This window comes from Macrobrachium rosenbergii, chromosome 52 (genome assembly GCF_040412425.1).
Source record: "Macrobrachium rosenbergii isolate ZJJX-2024 chromosome 52, ASM4041242v1, whole genome shotgun sequence".
Classification (NCBI taxonomy): Eukaryota; Metazoa; Arthropoda; class Malacostraca; order Decapoda; family Palaemonidae; genus Macrobrachium; species Macrobrachium rosenbergii.
This window is the reverse complement of record NC_089792.1, coordinates 27,645,790-27,669,104: the sequence shown is the minus strand read 5'-3', so window position 1 is coordinate 27,669,104 and position 23,315 is coordinate 27,645,790. Positions and strand designations below refer to the sequence as shown.

Sequence of the window (23,315 nt, the reverse complement as noted above, 5' to 3'; positions counted from 1 at the left end):
ATTTAACAGCTTACAAGACCCTCTTCAAGACTTACAATGAAATAAAGTTACATAATAAAGGAGGAAAAATTATTTTCATATGCCTCGGGCCTGGGGTATCATGTAGACAAACTTGCATCTTTGCTACTTAACCCTTAAACGCCGAGCCTCTATTTACAAAAGTGTCTGCCTATCGGCCCTGAAGCGGAAAAAAGTTTTTTTAAAAATCACAGCACTCTTAGTTTTTAAGATTTTCATTTTTGGCTCCTTTTTTTGTCATTGTCTGAAGTTTAGTATGCAACCATCAGAAATGATAAATACTGAAATATATGACAGTGCAAAAAAAAAAATTTCTGTGAGCAAAACATTTAAAGCTAATGAGTTTTTTTTTCCTTTTTATTGTACACTAAATTGCAAAGATTTTGGTATATAACAAATTGTAAAACGATCAGCAACACAGAGAAAATATTATCACAAATGATGCATGAATTGTAACGCGCAGATGTAAAAAAAAAAGGTTTTTTAAAAATTATAAATCAAAATATTGTGCTAGAGACTTTCCGTTTGTTGCAAAATGAAGGTAATTGATTGAATATTACTAGACTGTTGTTTTAGCTTACAATTGCAGTTTTCGACCATTTTGGTTGAGTTAAAGGACCGAAGGTCAAATTTTTTCTATTTATCGTGATTTATATGAAAATATTTCAAAACTGATAAAAGCTACAACCATGAGTTATTTTTTGTTGTATTCTACATGAAATTGCACACAATTTCATATATAGCACTTTATGTAACGGCTATTAGAAAAATGGTGTAAACATTACGACAAAGTGTGACGTAAGGAAAAAGTTTTTCAAAATTCACCATAAATCGAAATATTGTGCTAGAGACTTCCAATTTGTTGCAAAATGAAGGTAAATGATTGAATATTACTAGAATTATTTTTAGCTTACAACTGCGTTTTTCTACCATTTCACTCAAAAGTTGACGAAGGTTTTAAATTTTGGCACATCATGATTTATATGAAAATATTTCAAAACTGATAAAAGCTACTAATGAGTTATTTTTGTTGACATGAAGTTGCACACATTTTCATATATAAAACTTTATGTAACGACTAATATAAAATTGCAAACATTATGACAAAGTGAAAAATTGAGATTTTCAGCTTAGTTACCATGAGCAGACGTAAGGAAAAAGTTTTTTTCAAAATTCACCATAAATCGAAATATTGTGCTAGAGACTTCCAATTTGTTAAATGAAGGTAAATGATTGAATATTACTAGCATGTAAGAGTTTTTACAATTGTGTTTTTTTCGACCATTTCGGTCAAGTCAAAGTTGAGAAGGCTCACTTATCAAGATTTATATGAAAATATTTCCAAACTGATAAAAGCTACAACCATGGGTTGTTTTTTGTTGTATTTTATGAAAACATTTTCATATATAAGACTTTATGTAACTAATATAAAATGGTGCAAAAATTACGACAAAATCACGAAAAGAATTTCTGAAATTTTCGGCCGAAAGTTACTACGCAGACGTAAGGAAAAAGTTTTTCAAAAATTCACCATAAATCGAAATAAGAGACTTCCAATTTGTTGCAAAAGGAAGGTAAATGATTGAATATTACTAGAATGTATGAGTTTTAGCTTACAATTGCGTTTTTCGACCATTTCAGTCGAGTCAAAGTTGACCGAAGGTTGAAATCGACGACTTACTTTCGGCACCGACAGACAATTTTATGGTTTATAAACGCCCACCCAGGGTTAATGGATTTTGTAATTACTGGAAGGCCAGACCTGCAAACTGTCCATTTGGCTGAGGTACCAGCATACTATTATTATTGTTATTGTTCTTATTATTATAATAATTATTATTATAATTACTATTATTATTACAGTTGAACCTCTTAAAACCGGCATTCTGTGGTTCAGAAATGGTTTGGCTTGCTTTTGAATCAGCCGCCATTATTTCATTGCACAGCCACTAGAGCTGTGCCACGTATTGTTTACAACTTCCCAACAGCAAAAATTTACCATATATCTTTTCCTTTTACGAAAATAATTGTTAGTAATGAAAATAAGTGAAGTCAAATATATTTTCAATATTAACTTTAAATGAATAAATACATTTTTTAAAGGTTTCACTTGAGAAGGCTCTACCAAGTCAAAACTTTTAATCAAAACAATGAGACATTTAGCAAAGCATGAATTCCTTACTCTTAGAGTGCCTGAAAGACTTTCTCCCGTTAGCAGATGTTTAGAGTTCATTTTCCTCAATAGATGGCAGTGTGATTTTTTTTAACGTTTTGACGGCGACATTCAAATGCACTGAGTGATTGCCGAAATTCATTCTTTATTTTTGTCGTTTCATTACCTTCTACCGTCAAAATAAATGACGAGAAAACTAATAGCAATAGTTATGAATAATGTAAATTTAGGAGATGACAGTCACCAGTAATATTCTAAAGATGATGAGAAAAGTTGGTAGGAAAATTTAAATACTGTAGTTGACTTACTGTTAGGATAACTCAGGAATGTAAGCTAAATGTGTTAAATAAAGTATGACTTACTGTTAAGCTAACTCAGGAATGTATGCTAAATGTATTATATAAAGTGCACTATTTTAAAGAACATTATACAGTATGAAGTTATAAAATGATAAAGTGAAAATATATGAGTAATAAAATGATAAAAAGCAGTGTCAGAACTTAGCCAAGTAGTAGGCTAAGTCTGCAACTAGGCTATTTGTATGTGGAATCAGCTTGCAAGACTATGTCTACATAGGGGGTTCATTTTTTAAGGATGTGTTCTATATTCCAGGATTTTCTGTGGTCCAGCAGTGGCCTGGTCCCAAGGTTCCCGGATTTAAGAGGTTGAACTGTATTATTATTATTTTTATTATTAAGTTTAACCAGAATGATGATGTAAAAGTTTTAAGTCTTATGAAGCTTGCCCAAATTGTTTCTTCTTGTAAATAAAAAGTATTTATGTAATAAGTTAAAATAAAAAAAAATTTTATGTAATAAGTTAAATGTAACTGTTCATGGCAGACTAAATATAAAATTTTAAAGATGATAAATTTTTTCCAAAGATTTGTCTCCAAAGATTGTCATTCGCTGTTAGTTGAAATGTGGAAGGTCACCCAAAACAAATTTGACTGTTAATGCAAAAAGTTATATTCCCTACACTCCAGGACTGATGCAGAAATATCAAATACCTAAGGAGAGTTTATAGTAGTAAAACAATTCTAGTGAAAGGTGGCTCAAGTAGTCGATATTTATATTAATGAGTTACATACCTTAATGTGAAATTAATATTTTTTGGCCAGGAAACAATAGTGATCTTTCAATAAAGTCCATAAATTTTCTTCACCTAATCTTTCAAATCATTTGAAATTTCTTATATGGATACCAATATGAAAAATGAGTATTAATGTATATTCATCCATATCCTCATGGCAAATATAAAATTATTGACTACTACACCTTACAAAATTTTTATGAATAGCACTAAATATGGAGAATATCAAGAATGCAATCTACTGAAATTACATATTCACTCACCTTCAATGTTCGTTTAAGTATTGGTGCTGACTTGAAAACAACTAGCATCATAATACGAGAATGTTTCCATTTGCATAACTTATTGAGTATTCTTAGGAGATTGGTACAAGAAAACATGTTTCTCCAACAACACACACCACTGGTTGGATTCATGTTCCCTTCGTTACATCCACCACTGGGACTTCCATTTCCACCTGGACTTACATTACCACTCATTGGGCTGCCACTACCAGCTTCTAATGCTTCAGCAGTCATTTCTGGTGGATCTCCAATAACACACGCAGGGAAATCTAATAACGCTATCCTGTTTTGTAAGATATAAAAAAGTTAAAATTTAATAACTGACAGTGATTAATATAGCACCCAGCTTACAGCAACTGCCTTAATCTAAGCCTTTTATAATAGTACCGGTAACTTCAACATAAAATAGTACAATTACAATTGTGTGAAGACAAATTAGTGGCTGACCAATCTCTCCAGAGTATATTGCAAATTAATCTAAATCACTTCTTTAGATAGCAAGTAGTGTATAACTAGAGGGCCACAATTTCAGTTAATGCTTCACAGCAGAAAGATCCACTACTTTCCAACTACAATTTTTATTTCCTTGTATTTTCACTTCTGGGGCAACCAAATCATGATCAGATATCCTTCCAGCCACTCCTCATCTTTACCTTCATTAACTTACTCTTCAATCTATTCTGTCCTAAAACATAATTTAACAAACACTATCTTGCCATTTTTTTGTTCCCAAAAAAACTTGTACATTTTTTGGGAAGTCATTTATTTCCAACAATCAAGTTAAGTATACCTTAGTTTAACCAGACCACTACTAATTTTGCCATCTTTTGCTGGCCCCTCTTTGCACTTATTTCATGGCTAAGAACCAATTGGTTTCTTCAACGGGACCTACAGGGCATTGTGGAATCTGATTCCCAAAACCTCTTTCTAAATGAATTTCTATCACAGAAATAAAGCTCTCCATCTTCAGCCACCCAAAACAAAAAGTTGTTTGTACATGGCAAAGGTAATAACCAGACCAATGGAATTCCAACAATCAAACACCTTTCCCAGATACAAAACCTACTAATTTTGCCATCTTTTGTCACCCTCTTTGCACTAAAATTGTCTTGCCAAGCACTCTTGTTCAACTGTACTGCAACAGAATCTGATTCCCAAAAATATTTCTAAACCATTTGAACTATTTCATTTCATCTCCAGGGTTCAAGACAAATGTACGTTTTGTGCAGCATACTATGAAGACCATGGAATGAACAAAGTTCTTTCTAGCATCTCTTCAGGCCCTGCAACATTTCTTTCTGCCTCTTACTCTTCTTCCATTCCCTTCGGCATCTTCTCACATGGCTGTCTCTCTTGAATTTTGCCTTATTCCATTTCTATATCATTTAAGGACAAATCTTTTAGGAAAGCCCTATGCAGGAGTAACAAAGTCACTTGGTCTTTGTCCCAGCCCGAGAAGAACCCTAAACAAGAGGCTAATCATTTATAACTATTCTCTTTTGTCAAAACAAAGCTAAGATTTTCTCTTTTGTAATTTTTTTAATAATTCATGGCTAATTATTAACAACTAAAATTAGAGAACTACTGTCTAATGTTATATTTGTTACCTATACCAACATTACTGTTCGTGTAAACTTGTCACTGAACCTGAGCATTTTTTTTTTTTTCGTTTAAGGTCTCTGCAAACACTGCAAACATTTAAGAACCCAATAATATCAATTGGGGTCATTTCTAAATATGTTTGCTCTAGTCATCCAAGCAAATGACAAATATCAAACACATTATTACTCTTGGTTTGTTTTTGCCTAGCTACTTTTTGGGTTTAAACAAGTTTCTTTCAGGCTGTTTTGGCCATCATTTGATATTACCTCCATATATTGCCACCATTTTTGTAACAAAACTTTCAATATTATACTTTACTATGATCTGTCTACCAGCAACAACAAATCTGCAAGGCCAAAATTTCATAATCTTATTTACGAGTGATATCATCATGTACGATAAAATAATAAGTGGATCTTGAGCAAGAATCACATAGACATGGAAGTGCCTTATTCAAATAGTTAGCTTATCTTACAAATATAAGCCTCAACCTGTAGTATGCCTCAAACTTTTTGGGGCTGACTAACGTACTGGTATTAAGGCACACACACTGGTATTTAAAGAACAATTTTCAATCAAAACCCTGCATTACCATTCTTCCTATGTAGAGATACTCAGAGTTGAGCGTGTCCAATCTACACTTTTTCAATTTTATAATTCTGAGAACACACCCACGAAATGAAACTTTTAATTTAAATTTTTTTCCTGAGTAAGCAATGCTGTGTGCAATGCCTCCTGAATGCAAGGCAACCAATGCTCCCCTTTTCTCAGTCTGCCACTCAACCACTAGTGTTTTTAGCCACTCAATCCTACTCTATAGTGTTCTGTTTTGCTACTCATTTTTTTATGAATTCCTGAATCTACATTGTGTTTTTAAGCAGTCACCATATCTATCTATAAGTGCCTTTCTGTGTCTCCTGCTATTGGCACAGAAAAGAAAGAAGGCATTTAATTATGATGTATCAGTTATCATATATTTTTTTATGTAATAAACATATTTTAAACATAAAAGTTTCCACCTAACACTGAAATGGAAGATATTAAGCTATGACAGTCAGGAATTGTAATAATAAAATCATTTTTACTGTCACTTTTGCACTTGTCCTGTACATGCATGAATAGAATACATTTATTTTCTATGTATACTGTATACAGTATCAGTAGTTGTATTAAGAATTATACTTCATAGCACCTGTATGTATGTGACTGGCTAACAGATCTCCAAGGCAACTCAGCCAGTCAATCAGGTTTTAGTTATACCTCTTTTTTATTATAAAATTAATTATTTTGACACTTAGTGGTAAAATTAGCTTTTCTTCATCTTTGGTAAAATTGCTTTTATCATGCCAATTGGCATTGGCAAAAAAATGAAAAAATAACGCTTGGCTAACCCACTAGGACTGTCTCTGTCATCACCTGTTTCCCACCAGGTGGCGTTGGAATGTTTACTTTCTTGTCAGAATTCTTCATGACCATCCACTAAGATGTGGGTAAGCTGGGTGGGTTTCCACTTTAACAGTAGGTAAGTATCCAAATAATTAATTTTATCATAAATTTTTCATTATTTGGAATAAATCTTACCTACTGCTAAAGTTAGTTGACTACCACACTGAATGAGGATGGTGGATTAGTGCAGCCAGAAAAACTGTTCACCAAAGCAAACTAAAAGCTTTTTAATAAGGGGAAAAAAAGCTTCTCAACATTCTTGCCTTGTTGTGTGATTGTTACTGGCAAGCACTGTCACCAGACGTTGGAACCAAGACAGGGTGTAAGGCCCCCGTAATGAGATTTGTCAGAGGATCCTTACAGGGAAAAAAGGACTCTATCTCGTAGAGCTCACGACGGATACATGAGTGCGTGCATACATAAGTATAAGTTAAAATTTTTTTTTTGCTTTGCTTGATTTACTGTAAAGCATGCAGCAATATTCGTGTGACCCGATTTCAGTGATTTTTGTTCGTTAACTAGCAACTCTTACCATCTTCACATTTCTAATGACGCTAAGTTGCAACAACGAAACATTTTACAACTTCCCTCAAAAAAGATACAGTTCACTAAGCATGGTTTTAAAGTATCAGTTCTATATTTTTTATCAAAATATCAGCTGGATCATTATAAAAACATTACCATAGTAATTTTTAATTACAGTAAATAGGAAAAGACGTAAATACTTAATGAATCTGACTTTTTAGCCACCATAGTAATGCATTTTATGTAACAAATGTATCGGAGATGTAGTTGTGGCGTAGTTTAACCAGACGTCAACTGTTTAAATGGCTCATTTTGCCTCCGCTCGCCCTACCCATAGGCCACATGTACTTCACTCTTCGATTATATTATTCTTATGAAGCCTATAGGCCTATGTGTGAAGAAAATAATGATGGAAGTATACCACACCAAGACTGTGGAGGAATTTCACAAATCCTGCTTTATGGTCTTATAGACACCCTTTATAAGCTACAAAGATTGGACGCAACTGTATATTGTTGCTATCTGAAATATAGCCTAGTATATTATAAAGCCAATAGCATAGGCCTGTACTCCAGAGCCATACTAATTTATTATTATTATTATTATTATTGTTTTGTTGTTATTTATAATATTTATTGTTGCTGTCATTCTCCAGAATCTGCACACAACAGGTGTGGCTGATAATGTCTGACCTGATTAAAGTCTTCCATTCCCTAAAGTAAAAGTAAAATAATAAAAAGGTAGAACTAACTGTACTTCACTTCTAATAGCAAAGATTACCACCTCGCTTATTTATCTATCTATTTATTTTTTTATTCAAACTGAAGAAACCCCTTTGGAGACTAGACCTATGTAGCCTTGGCTATAGCCTAAGCTACGACTTGTAATCATTTATTGCAAGTATCGAAGTCATGATCCTGATGAACATTTGCTTTATACACAAAACTTTTTATAAAACATTATTATCTTTTCAGTTCTTTAAGTGGAATTTTTTTAGTGCAAGGCTACACTGATCATGTTTGTCACACTAAACAGAAATTACTCGGTTCATCTCGTTCCTCAATTTTGTTTTAATCAAATATATGAATGTATATATGTTAGCTAATTTAAATATAATAAAATTAAGTGCTACTGTACATTCCTGGCATTATCCTTTCAATGTAAAAGCAACAGAATAGTATTAAGCATTGCTGTCTTTTCATTTATTGGAGTAATTTTTATTACGCTAATTTTATAAAAATATTTTTCATAAGACTGTTGAAGTTCCAATACTTCTACTATAAATTTCAAATCTGTACCTGTAAATCTATAAACTTATTACTGAAAATAATGCCAGAACAACAAAACGACTATTCCTGGGATATTTGGGTTATTTTTGCATCAATATTTTGCTTAGCAATAGGTTTTTTGAAATATGCATATTAACAATCAAGTACTGTACATATGCCAACAATCCTACTGCATGCCTTACTTGTATGCATTTATATCACATAAAACATATTTCCCGACTACTTACGTATTTTTGGCTTGAACATAAGCCATAATATTTTGATTGAAGAACTTCAAAATAAGTGGAATGCAGTTTGCAAAAACAAGGTGTTGGGACATGAATTCAAACTGGTATATATGATTGATACGAAAGTGTTTGAGCAAAAGCAACAAAGTTGCTGAGACTGCCTTAACAAGGACTTCTTTATGTCTGTTAACATCTACACCCAACTTCATGCTCTGAACAACAGTCATTCTGAAAGAAAAAGGCAAGAATTTAGGAATAACACTTATGTGGCTAATACAAAATTAAAATATCCCTGTCAATACTTAAAAGTTGTAATATTCAGTCTGTATACCAAAATCAATAAGTTTTCAGCTCAAATAGAATAAATCATCATCAATATTTCCAAACAATTTTCCATTTCCTAACATTACCCACTTTAAATATACCACAACAACATGAATTACTATTAAGAATAATCAACCATACTATAATGGAGTCACTGGCATACAACATGCAAGGTAATTTTTCTGTAACAACACTGACTTTGAACTATCCATAAATGGCTTCATATCATCTCCATGAACAGCATCAGGTTCAAGGAATCTGATTTACCTCTTCTAGGGAAATGACTTTTTAAGATTTTAGGCACAAAAATTTCAGGTATTTTCCAAAATGGGATATCAGATAGCTTATTTCCTGGATTTTTCACATCATATGAGAGATGTCATTAATTTACTCATTTATTCTAATCTAAAAAAGGTCTCAAAGATCTTGGCCCACTAAATCTCACAAGTCACCAGCTTCTTTTAAAATATTGAATTTAAGGTTGCAGAGGCAGCATTAATTCTACAACTCATGTGATTGCTAATCAAGTGGTTATTCATTTGTATCCACTACTCTTAAGAAGGGGATTAGGGTCTTGTATTGCTCAGGATTAGGGCTCCAGGCATTGTGCCCCTTCATCTGCCCTAGATTTTCATCTGCCAGTGCTCTCTTCCATCTCCAATTTAATGCCAGGGATTTGACTTCTTTGTGGCACTTCATCATGGCTATTGTTACAGGAGTTTTCTCACTCCTCATATTCATTCACAACACATCTTGTCACATGAACATTTCTACATTGTTTAACTGCTTTTTAATCCCTTGTACCAATGATGCTTGTCTCTGGATTTTTTTTTTTGAATGCAGGCCAATTGCATATGGAAGGCCCCAAAGTCTGGAGGTCCTTTCCTGCAAATCTTTAACCACAAGAATACTCCTTTAAGAAGTACCCTTGACAAATCCCTGTCCTCTTCCCTTCTAATTGACTTCTGGGGGCAACATCTTCCTTCTTAGATTCACTGCTTCATTCTCCCTCTTAAAATGCAATTCAGGCTATTTTATGATAACTGAGTTGGTGATAAACTATTTCTTCCAATAAAGCAAGCCTACTCATCATAAACATCAAATTCCTCCCTTCCCCAGTCTCCCAAATAGAGACTGACAGAGTAAAATGAGGAGCATCAGTATGTACATAAAGTACTAGGGAGCTGACTGAGCAGGTATGGTGGAACTGTTCTTTTTTGGAAAACTGCTTTGTGCAACTGAATGTATCCTAAACAATTAGAGGTTACTTTGGAATCAATTGGGTTTGTTTAAAATTTGTTTACTCTAAAAACAATATTTTGTGAAGGGAAGAACCCTTAACATATTCAAAAACCACAGGCTTCACGGACTTTTATTTTCAGTAATACTTGATTACCAGTAGCTAAGAAACTTTAAAAAATAACAAATAGTGCAAGGACTCTGATGATTAGGGAAAAACAGTATTTTCATTTTTTCTTGAATATGTTCCTAAATATTAGAGTGCATCTTATAAGTCAACAAAAAGAGTAATTTCTACTGATGAGCTGCTTTAAATACTTACGGCATTTCTTCAGGAAGCACGTCAGCCATTATGTTTATAGAATCTGTCTTTGCTTTTGATGTAGGTGCAGCAGCTAAAAGAATCTTCAAAAGGGCAATCATACACTGAGGTAATGTTGGCAGCATAGCCTGTAACATAAGAAACAATATCTTAAAAACCTACTTCTTCAAATCTCCACTTTAGCATTAAAAACTAAAGTTTCCATGCCCTTATCTGATTGTAAAACTGGAGAAGCAGACGTTTACTCCAAACAGTCAATGAGCTGCCCATGACATGGAGGAAGTGGCAGACACTTTTTCACTTTCACAGATGTTGGTTTTCAGTATGTGGCAAGGACTGAGTAAAAATTTTTCTTATAAAAGTTTCCCTGTGAAGAAGGGTACAGAGTTATCCTTGAACACCCATAGATTTTTTAATGCGCCATTATCCAGATTTCAGCATCATCCGACAGGCCCTCGGCTCTATTAATCTGGATAATTGAAGGATTACTGTATACTGTATACAGTACCTATATGCACATGTACAAAGCTACAAAACTATGAAGCAGTAATAACCACTCGTCAAGACAAAACACTAATATTTTACTTGTAAATAATTAGTCAGGACTTTTAAAAAGATAAAAATACATAACCCAGGAAAAGCTGAAAGCTCAAAGTAAATTTTCATATGTATCAAAGAAATTACTTGAAATATTATTTACCTGATATAAAATTTCAGCTGGTGTTTGTGGAATGTCAACTTCAGGCCTGGACATTGGGTTTCTTGTTCTTTCTTCTTCTTGCCTTATTTGCACCTCACACAATGAAACATACACATGCTGCAAGGAAAAAAAGTTAAGCTAACTAATATCTCTATAATACAAAGTTAAACTAGTGATGCTTGAACTGAAATAACCACATACAGTCATTTCTAAAACCTGCAGGGGTTTAGGAGACCCACAACAGATCACTGGAAATGCTGTATGTCACTAGACTATGCCCCTAAATCTTAAATATCAATACCTTCCCAATACATGACAGTGAGTTACTTACCAGATTACTAAATAAAAGAGATTACTTACTAAATTGCTATATAAACAATATAGTATATACAGTACCTGTAGCACACAGTATACCTTTTATACTGTATGCTAACAAGAATGTAAGGCTTGAGTTCCATCAACTTACATGTATAGAGATGCCTCAAAGCCTTACAAGAAGTTCCCAAAGAGCCTGAAGTTGAACCTTTTTACAATAGTTTCATTTTCTTCCATGAAGCCTTAAGTTGAATCTTATTACAATATTTTCATTTTCTATCCGAGCCATAAAACTGAACAGATACCGAGTCCGCCATTAACTAGGGACTGCCTTACTGTACATTTTTTCAAATACATTTATCAAGATTAATCAGTTCCGGTTTCTGGCAGGTTTGGTTATTTCGCTTTAAACTGGGTTTATCTAGCGGTGAAAAGTTAACAGCACTTATAACAAGAATAGACCTAGTGCCCATACTCACTAAAGCACTGTTAACCATGCTTTTGGCATCTATTTATTAATAAGCGAGAAAATATACGCCCCAAAATAGTTAATTTAGAGCATGCCACTGGAACTGGACCCCAGCTTAACTTGGGACTGCCTGTACATATGATGTATGTAAGAATATGTAGATGTATATATACATATGTAATATATATATAGATATATATATTATATATATATATAATTATATATATTAATAATAATATATACAAATATGCCAATATATATATATATATTTTGGTTATCATATATATATATATATATCTTATATATCATGTTATTATATAATAATATATACACACTTCCTGTATATATATATATATATATATATATATATATATATATATATATATATATATATATATATATATATATATATATATATATATATACAGTATATATTTTAATTCTAAAATACATTAAGAACTCTTAACCTAAGTAACAAAAAGCATTTTTGGATGTGCTTGTAATATGATGTACATCCATTTGCAAGAAAAAAGTGTAATTTTTAATTTCAAATTCACTTTGAAAAATTGACCTGGCCCTGTCAGGATAAAAGTCTAAATTGTGTCATACATATACCTGTCGTTTTTTCAATATATATTTATTTGTAGCTGGAATAGACCCATCCTCTTCATATGGCCACTGAGCTGAAAGCCCCAAAAAAATAGTTATCATCAGAATTATTAACCCTGCACAAAACTGGGATGCTCTTGTATGTGCATATATATATATTATAGATTTTATATATATATATATATAAATATTTATATTATTTTCAGCATATATATATATTTTGAATATTGTATATATAGGTTATCAGCAATATATATATATTAACCATTACATAGATCACATTCTATATATTTATATATACTTTCATATATATATTCATTAGCTCATTTATGCTTGCTGTATAAATATTTATAATATGATCCTACATATATTAGATATAGACTATACCATCCACAATGTAAAATATAGAATATATAGTTAATTTATACAACCTTTTTATTTTCCTCTTCAATATATCATATAATATCAATATATATAGTTTTCCACCAATTTCATCCATATATATAACCACTTCCCAATATATATATATGAACTGTTAAAATATATAGGGTCAAACATATATAAATACATTTTTGATATATATAGCTTATATCACTTACAAAATAGTGGACTAAAATAAATAATCTTAATTTGTTAAATACATTATTTTAGTAAAAGAATATATAAACAATATATACAAAATATATATGATTAATGATATATATATATATAAAAAAATATATATATATATAGTTAATAATAACCAATAATCCAATAAATCTAATTCTTCCTCAAATTTCGATTATGGGAAAATAGCCAAATTTTTGGTTATCCAGCAACTTAGCAACTTTAATCACACCCTCATAATGATCTGATTAATGGAACTGATGATATATGTATATTATTTTAAATAAAATAAATTAAGTCTACAATGATAAAACAAAAGCATACAAACCATTAATGAAATATGATAAAAATCATATTTAAAATGATGTAATTTTTTTTTTCAAATTCACTTTGAGAAAAATATTGTCTGTGTCATCTTCAATCTAGATTGTGTAATATACAAATACAATACACATGTATTTGTATATCCCATTTACATATATGGCCCTCAGCTGAAATAAAGGATATTATCGTCATTATTACTAATTGCACAAAAAATTGGTTTACTGAGAGCATTCAAGATTTTTGGAGCCCTATCCTATGAGGAAATATTTTAATTTTTTTATTCTTCTGTATTTTGAATATTGTACCCCTATTAGGTCTTCAGCAACTCATTTGTATCTTAACCATTAGACAAAGGCTTGGATTCTCACTAAATCTTTTATAACTGACTTTCATATTAATCTCATTCATTTAGCTCATTTGTGCTTGCTGTACAAGTATTTCATGATTATGATCATCCTGTGTATTCAGATCTTCTCAGACTATACCATCCACAAAGTAAAACTAGAAGTGAAGTTAATTTAACAACCTTATCTTTTCCTCTTCAAGATTCAATAAATCAAACACAGTTTTCCACCAATTTCATCCCTGTTGTGACCACTTCACCAATCCTATGGGTGAACTGTTAAAACTGCTCAGGGTCAAATATGGTGCAAATACCTTTTTGATGAACAAGCTTTTTATCACTTACAAAAAGTGGACTAAAATAAATATTCTTAATTTGTTAAACTCACAATATTTACGTAAAAAGAATGAGAAAACAATCATGAACAAAACACTTACTGATTAATGACACTGCATGATATAAAAAAAAAGCTACTGGTTAATCCATAACCAATGTCCAGAGCGTTCTTCCTCAATTTCTTATGTCTAATAGCCAAATCTTTTAGGTGATCCTGGGAACTTAGCAACTGTAATAATAGGCCAATATATGATCTGATTAATGGAACTCTGATGAAACAGGCTATTGTTTTGAACCATATGTCTTGGTATGATAAAAAATGTACCCATGGCATTGTTATAAAATATAAAGTCACATATTACCTTGGAGACAAGAATTGCCTCCTTCATGAATTCCTAATGAGGCAGAATGCTAAAGATGTTCTATCTCCTTGTATTGAAACACAAACTTTACAGATCGATACTAAAATTGTCTTTAAAGTGTATCTTTTTGTCTAACCTTTGAGTCCATGGGGAGACCTGAAATTTTAAAATATTAACACAAACAGTTCAGATACAATTCATTGCCAGATAAAACAATAAACCCTTAAAACCATTATGATGCCATACCTTTATCACAATAGTATGAAAAACTTTCTTCAATGACTCTTATTCATATTCTTTTGATTATAACGGCCCTATTCAAACAAAACATTTACTGATACACACTATTCTGACCAGGATGCACATCTGGCCCTTTGGTTTAGATACAATAACAGAGATGAGAGAACTAATGAATGGGGGCTAAGACATCACTAGCATTAAAAACTTGAGGACAACATCCAAATGGGGGTGGGAATAGGCTTCCCTGAAATGGGGCTGGTTCTTCAAAAGATCTTAACTAAATAAACTTTTGTCCGGGTTTATCATAGACATTTCAGTAGTACATATGACTTACTATCTGGAAAAGAATAACTGTGGGGTAAGATATCACTGGCAGTAGGGGTGGGGGTGGGAAGGAGTGATGTTAAAAATCTCAAAAAGAGAATAAATTAGCTATTATGGCTCAAAAAACAGTTTTTTGAGGTCACTGAGACTCCCTTAAATCTGACAACTCCCAATGAAGGTTTAAGTCCAATGTTCAACGGATAGGGAGGGGAAGCTTTCTGGCTCTAAAAATGACAGACATTAATATCTAATCCATAGTTTTTTGAGGTCACTGAGATGAGTAGTGGTTCAGTGCCTTAAATTTTGAGTGATCTAGGAATGGGGTTGAGAAAAGATATATATATATATAAATATATGATATATATATCCATATATAAGATATATAAATATATATATATATATATATATCAAAAGTCCTTCAAAAAGCCGTCATCCTTGTTCCTCATGATAAAAATGGGTAAAAAAAGCACATTCTCCCAAAAAAATTTTGAAGAAGATAAATATATATATATATAGATATTCATATATAGAGAAGAGCTGATATATCGCCACTGCCCTTATATATATATAGATACATATAGCATATATATAATATATTTTGTTCTTATATGTATATAATAGATCCATAATATATATATTCAATATATACCAGAGGTCTTGGCAAATAATGATGAAGAGTCCATTATTGGAACAATTATGGCGCTCGACTGCATACTATTATATGTACATGTATATTTCCAGGCAATATAATCTATATATATTATATATATATGAAGATAAAAAGAGCCCTGTTTTAAAACATATTTGAATGTTGCAACCATACATTTTGAGAAAGTTGTTCTGCAACCCCTGTTTTAGTACAAAATGGAGAGATGAAATGTTGTACGTTCAAGGTTCATATATACAACAATGTGGTGTGGTATTAAGTCTCCGATGGTATGCAGGTGATGGTTTCCCAAGAAGGGGGATCAATAAACAATTTCCCCTTGGAAATTTGGCTCATTAACTCCCATTTGGTGATCCTCCCTGGTGGTCTTGGGAAACGGTACCAACCCATCAAAAATAATGCCACAACAACATAGGTAATTTCAATATGTTCCGCTGAGAGATTCATCTGTCCAACTTTTACAGGATCAGCCACCACAAAAGGAAGTCTTTATATGGTTGCAATGTTCAAATAGTCTTTTATTCCAAGTTTATTTCATTGTTCTTCCAGTGTGACAGCAGAAAGAACTCACACAGGTCTGATATGTACACACACAGAAACAACACTTCACAGAAATATATATGGCATATATATATATATATCTTACCGATATGTATCCTTATATAGAAGATATATATATATATAAATAATAGAACTTGAATTTCTGTCCGAAACACTATTAAAAACTATTATGGGCAATATTTTATCTGAATATTACACTGTAGTATTACAGGAATGGACATTCAGAGGGGATATATATACATATTATATATATATATATATATAATATATAGGGACTATACTATATATATATAGTATATATATATCTCCCATTTATATTTATATATATATATATATATATAATATATATATATATATATAATATATATATATATATATATATATATATATACTATATATATAATATATATATATATATATATATATATATATATATATATATACATACGGGCACATATATGTACATATATATATATATATTGCCCTGTGAGAGTCTTGTTGATCATGTATTATTCAATTTACGTAAATTTTTACGGCCCTGCAAACCAAGATTACACGTAACCTGTCACTTGAAGCCAAAAGTTAACCTCAAAGACAGACGTTAATTAGCCAAAGGTCGCCAGTTAAGGGTTATTAACCTTAACAAAGAATATTTGAGATGAATTTGATTTTGAACTTGTTCTCCCAAACATTCGGCCGCTGAGGCATACAAAAGCATCGAGATTTAACCTGATTTTGCTGGAACCTAAATCCTAGGTATTTTACTGGAATAATGGGGTTGAAGCTAACAATAAAATAATTTGACTTAATCTAGGTGTGAACACATATACCGTAAGTGGTGGCTGAAGGGAACAAAGAAATTTGAAATACAGAAAAAGGATAAAAGAAAGGGCGGAAGTTTTGAACAAAAAGCGACTTTACCTTAGGACGAATCCAGCGCATCAACGACCGGACGTGGAGTTCTTGCAATTGTTTCTTCACTTCACTAATAGAATAATAGACAAAGAAAGGGAAGAAGAGGTCCAACTGGACATGTATCTCTCCTGAAAGCTTGGTTCTCTCTGAAGTTCTCGGACCGGCCTAGGTCAACAACAATCACCCCAGGTGTCCACGTTCTTGTATTCAAAACATTGCCATGAGACAGGTAGGAAGGAAAAGGGGACCTTAGGACCACCTATTCTTAAGGCTGATAGGGAAATTTTCCTATAGGGTAAAAGGCCTAACTTACCTATTCCGTTCTCCAACGGACGTTAAGGTTTGGGGAAGAGACCTATATAGACAATGTCTTTTCTCCGGTCTCAGTCAGGCTGATATTTTTACAATCAAAAGTTCGAGGGCGAACAGCAGTAATATTTATAAAAGCTCCCCCTTAAGAGGGCCTTCACTCCCTTCAGGGCGTGAAGGTCTATACTGGCCAAGCTGTTCGCCTCTCGTAGGTTACTCTCCTTCCCTGAGCAGATTAGTCCTGGTTAGCCTACCTAGCTACAGAACTACCTAACCCTAGATAGGATATGAGCTATAATCACTACTTAACCTAATTCTAATAGTACTAGAAGGTGCTCACGGTTTTATAGGCTACCTCCTACAATCATGATGTGTTTTAGACCTAGCCTAGTGGTACGTTCTATGATATTCCCTAGCCTAACCTATCCTAACCCGAGTAGCACCAACATAAGAGTTAATATTCTAACTAAATTACAACATGGTTTATGTTTAATACAATTAAAATTTACTAGTTAATTCAGGAGGGTTGCCTCATATGATAAATGGGTGCCTCACTGAGGTCTTAGGCCATTCGTGTCACGAGCATCGTGGCTCGTTTCACAATAGTTAAGATTACTGAAATTAGTTATGCTACTTACATGACGGGTGGCTCGGTGGTAAGTGGAAGGAACAAGGTTACTAAATTGATGTACAGACTTTAAGGTGGCCTAGGCTAGGTACAAATAAAAGGAAGAGATCACACTGGCTACCTTCTCTGGGCAAGGGGCCAGGATCACTTTAGATGTTAGGGCACTAGTGCCAGGATGAGGAGCGTATAGCTCGGCAACTACTGGCTCTCTTCCGCCCTTCTTCTTCTTCTTCTTGGTTTCCTCCAAGGCCTATCAGTAGCTGGCCTAGCAGGTGATGAGAGCACCGACTCGGGGACAGGCCAGAAGGGCTAGCGGGCGCGAAGTCAGGGGCAACTGCAAAAAGCTGAGGGAGGACTCCCTACTCCGGCTGCTGCGACAACCGGAGCGAGCGATCTCGACTTCTGCGTCCGAGGATGCCAGTTCCTGGTCTTCCAAGGGAGGGGTACCATTTCGATCCACCAGGGTTCATCCCTGGAGTCAAAAGAAGAATCTTGCAAAGAAGAAGGTCCGGGTGCTGGAGGCTCTCCAGTCGCAATGATCAACTGCATGGGGAATCCTAAATCTCCCGGAGGAGGATTCGCCTCATGATTTAGACCCGGCATAGGGCCTTTTCCATTGGTAGCTCAACGTCCGTGGCGGACGGAGTCTGGCACTGCTCAGTGCTCGCAAGTGGCACTGGCAGCAGTTGAGGTCAGGCATGCCTGACAAGGGGTCGGAGGTGCAATACCTCTCGGACCATAACTTGGGTTTGGCTGCATGGCAGAGATTCCTGCCCCAGCAGGAGATCGTAGCCTCTCCTAGCAGAGTTTTGTTCGGGGCGTCCGCTGGGCGTTGCTTCTTGGGCAGCCCTCCCAATTTGTGGAGTGGTCTGCCCGCTGCACGTCCTGCAGCGGTACTGCTCCTCCTGAATCTCTCTTCCGGCGGGGGAAGACCTCTTGGTGGGCCAGCCCTTCAGAGCGATTGGAGAGGGCTCAGGCCTGGAATAGGTTTGAGTGGTTGTGCCCCTTCCGCGGACCACTTTGGTGGGCGGAAGGTGGAGGTTTGTCATGGTTGAGAGTTTTAACTGGGGCCTCTGTGGAGGAGGTAACGTGGCTGCCTGAGTGGCGTTCAACGGGCTTCCGCAGAGAAGATCCCGACCCAACAAGAAGGCCACTCGGGCGAATTCCACCTACCACGCCGAGGCGGTGGGGTATCGTGCCCCAAGGTGTCATAACCTGGAGTTGGACAGTAGGAACGGTGATGGTGTGGCCCTCCATCCACTTCATTTCCCACCGCGTTTCTTCGTCAACCACAGCACCGGCTGGCACTTGGGCCCTAGTGATCAGGCTAATATCTGCCGCAGTGTCTACTGTGACCGGAAGGGTCATGGGCAGGCTAGTGCTCTGAAGAGGGGCCACCGAGATGTACTGGGTTTCCAGTCTCGGGGTAAAGGATCCGGTGCGGACCAGCAGCAGAAAATGAAGTGCTGATTAGGTTGACAAATTTGGTGGTGGGGACATGATGTGGACAGGCCGGAGATCCAGCATTGTAGTGGCTAGCAGCCCCACAGGATCTGCACGGGCCTTTTGGATGGGCTCGGTGGCCTGCAGTAACTGTTGGAGGAGAGGGCTGAGCGGATGAATCGGGAGCGGAGTTCTGGCTGGTAGGGTTAGGCTGCTTATTAGTGCCGAGTTTGTATCGGCACCCAGCTTCAGCGTGGCCCCCTTCTTGCAATAGTTGCACATGGTCTTGCTAGGCAGTCCATTCTTGGGCGAGTGGAGTTCGAGAGGTAGGCCGGAGGATGATTCGCTTCTGAGAGGTGCTATGCGACTGATTGAAGGTTTCCCAAAATCAGCCATGCGACAAGCTTCCATAAGTGTGGAGGGCTGTTTATCGTTAAGATATACAGCAAGGGCCCAGGCACACATTGGAACAGGTCTTCTAGCATGGTCCGATTGAAGAGATCCTCAAACGTCGTGCAGGCCAAGGAGTCGAACCAGCGCGTGCCGGACTGGGTTTTGTGACATGCCCATTCCGTCCAAGACCAGCCGACTTCCTTGGCAAGACCTCGAGAACCGTTGTCTCCATTTTTCTGGGGTTATCTCGTAGGCCTTTGTAATGACTCACACGAACTTCCGCCATGTTACCTCTCTGGCTCTTCTCCAGTGAGCAGCGCTGCTAAAGCTTTTCCCTCCATATGCTTGGCTAGTATTAAGGCTCTCTCCGTCTCCGTGGTGCTGTAGTTATCGAAAAGAGCCTCGATCTCCTCCAGCCATGCTTCTGGAGTCCTCAGTCCACTTGGGGACTAGAGAATTGATGCTCAAAATTGGAGCGTTTGATGCAGCAGGTGTAGGACTGGAGGCTTGATGGCTAGCCATAGCTTCTGCATTCTCCATTTTCGCTCTCTCAAGCTCGAGCTCCTTCTCTTTTAGGGCTAACTCAGTTTCCTTGCAGGCTAACTCATGCTGTCTCCTTCTTTCTTCTCTTTCTTCTTCATATTGCCTTTGCTCGGCTTCATACACCCTTTTGTTCTCTTCTTCATACTTCCTCTGCTCGAGTCTTTCTTCCTTCTCCCGCTTGGCCAAGTCGTCCACTTGCTCCTTAACCCAGGTAGTAAGTTCCGAGCCGGTGAGACCTGCCGCCGTCCCCAGCCCCAGGAAAGTTTTATAATGCTCTGCTGCCATGGTTCTGGTGGGGAAGGGCTCTAACCGGTCGACTGAAAAGAATACTGGCAGCGAGGGGAAGTGTCTCTTCAATGACGTGGCACCCTTTCAAAAGGTGGCACTGTAGTTTGGGTGTGATGTGTACAGGTCACACTGGTGGCACTCAGTATCCCTAGGCACTGGTGCAGGTTAGGTTCCAGAAGAACCTTCTCTTCTGTGTTCCCTTTTGGTTTTGTTTATTTATTTTTCTGGATTCTTGCTTGGTGGCACTTATGGTGCCAATGTGTTCCTAGGGACCCTCTACTGGAGTCCAACTAGGCTATATGGGAGGAAAGGCACTCTACACCCTGCAGAGTGCAACAATCGAATGAGAGAGAAAGGGAAGGTAAAGAGAGAGAGAGAGAGAGAGTAAGTGCTATTCAAGTGATGAGTGCTGCAAATTATTGGCACTGTGGAATAAAGTGAATTTGGGTTTTTTTTTTTTTTTTCTTAAAGATCCTCGTGAGTGGCTGGTCCCCAGTACTGGCCCCTTCTTTTTTTCAGAGGGTGAAAACTACTGTTGGCTTTTGGTCTGGATAGCAGGCCTCACTCGTGACCGACAGTTTATCACTGTATTGTAATTACTCTTAACTTGTCCTCATCTATTGTGGGACAGAGGTGTTTCTTTTATTTGGTTAAAGTATTCGAATTAATTAGCCTAGTGTCGGCCGTTCTTTCTTTGAAGAGGGTCACTTAGGTTACTACTTAGGTTAGGAATGCTTACTTGAATGACAGAGAGAGAGAGAGAGAGAGAGAGAGAGAGAGATTTTCAATCAGCGAATTTCTTGCTGCTTGAGAACATGTAAACAAAGATTTTATACATGCACAATGGCATGGATCTTAATAAAATGATATAGATCGTCGTCTTGGCTTCCTTAGGGATTACTTTATTATCTTAATTTTCCCGGATTTTACGTCACAAAAGTTTATCGTAAAAATTTTAAATTTTCTTTATATGATTTTTATAGTAGGTATTCGTATAGGAACTTGTTATTACTCCTAACTAAGGCCTATCTTTCCCTGCCTAAATTATCTTTTGTTTTTCCTAGCTAAGATATCACACACAGGTGGGTCACACTTCAAAAATAGAAAAAAAATGCCCACAGAGTGGCTCGGGCAGAGGTCACAATAACAAGGTCTTTGAGATGGCGGAAAAGGTCCCGTTAGGCCTAAATTTCAAAGACAACCTCCAGTAAGGAAACCCCAAAATGGCCGTTCTCTCACAAACAGTTCGAACAATTTCAAAAAACAACCAGAAAATTGCGGAAATCCAAGATGGTATTTTCTTTTTAGCACAAATTCAAACAACGAAACAAATGCAGGTATCCAGATTTTACTTTAAATATACCAATCATGCATAGCGTTTTACGTTACGGATGGAAAACTAAATTACCAAACAACTTTTGTCTTTTGTTATCGTTTCTCACGGTGAAACATCCTCGGCAAACAATGGAATAGATTTGTTTGTGATTTGGAACGGACCAAATTTACTTTACTGAAAATGTATTTTTTGATAAAATTACTACTTCCGTTCGTTCGCCACTTCACTGACACGGTTTTTTGAATGATTCCGCTATATGCAAACAATAACGATCGGAATTGCCGACGCGATTTCTAAATTACTTTGTGTATATGAACTGGGCTCCGCGATTCGGCCTTAAGATCGTTACTTGAACGACTTCTCTCACGGTCGAACACTTAAAAATGCCCTTGTCTTAAACGTTACAAATTATGACTCTCTGCTCGACGCACCCTTTCCTACGCTAATTCTCGCTACACTTGTTTTTATAACTATTCTCTTTACTGCTTATTATTATGCCTCGTTCCTTGTTTGGAAGAATGAAATGGAGTTCGATATCTGACTTTTTTTTTTTTTATTTTTTTTTTTTTGGAATTAATGTAATTTTAATTTCCTTTTCTCCAGATTCTTTCTCTAAAATGTACTTTAGATTCTACGCAAGGTCGCCAATGTTACGTGTGAGAGTCTTGGTTGATCATGTATTATTCAATTTACGTAAATTTTACGGCCCTGCAAACCAAGATTACACGTAACCTGTCACTTGAAGCCAAAAGTTAACCTCAAAGACAGACGTTAATTAGCCAAAAGGTCGCCAGTTAAGGGTTATTAACCTTAACAAAGAATATTTGAGATGAATTTGATTTTAATGGCAACGGTTCTCCCAAACATTCGGACGCGAGGCATACAAAAGCATCGAGATTTAACCTGATTTTGCTTACCCTAAATCCTAGGTATTTTACTGGAATAATGGGGTTGAAGCTAACAATAAAATAATTTGACTTAATCTAGACCGTGAACACATATACCGTAAGTGGTGGCTGAAGGGGAACAAAGGAAATTTGAAATACAGAAAAAGGATAAAAGA

The 23,315-nt window shown here is 35.5% G+C and overlaps 1 protein-coding gene across 1 annotated transcript in view; it reads right to left on the bottom strand.

Moving 5' to 3' along the window:
* Nucleotides 1–23,315, bottom strand: part of LOC136833945 (striatin-interacting protein 1 homolog) — an 87,976-nt gene that overhangs the window by 31,825 nt on the left and 32,836 nt on the right. Inside the window, 5 exon segments of the mRNA XM_067096226.1 lie at nucleotides 3,547–3,850; nucleotides 8,657–8,884; nucleotides 10,542–10,669; nucleotides 11,242–11,379; nucleotides 12,635–12,708. Of these exon segments, the coding sequence (XP_066952327.1) occupies nucleotides 3,547–3,850; nucleotides 8,657–8,884; nucleotides 10,542–10,669; nucleotides 11,242–11,379; nucleotides 12,635–12,708 (872 nt within the window).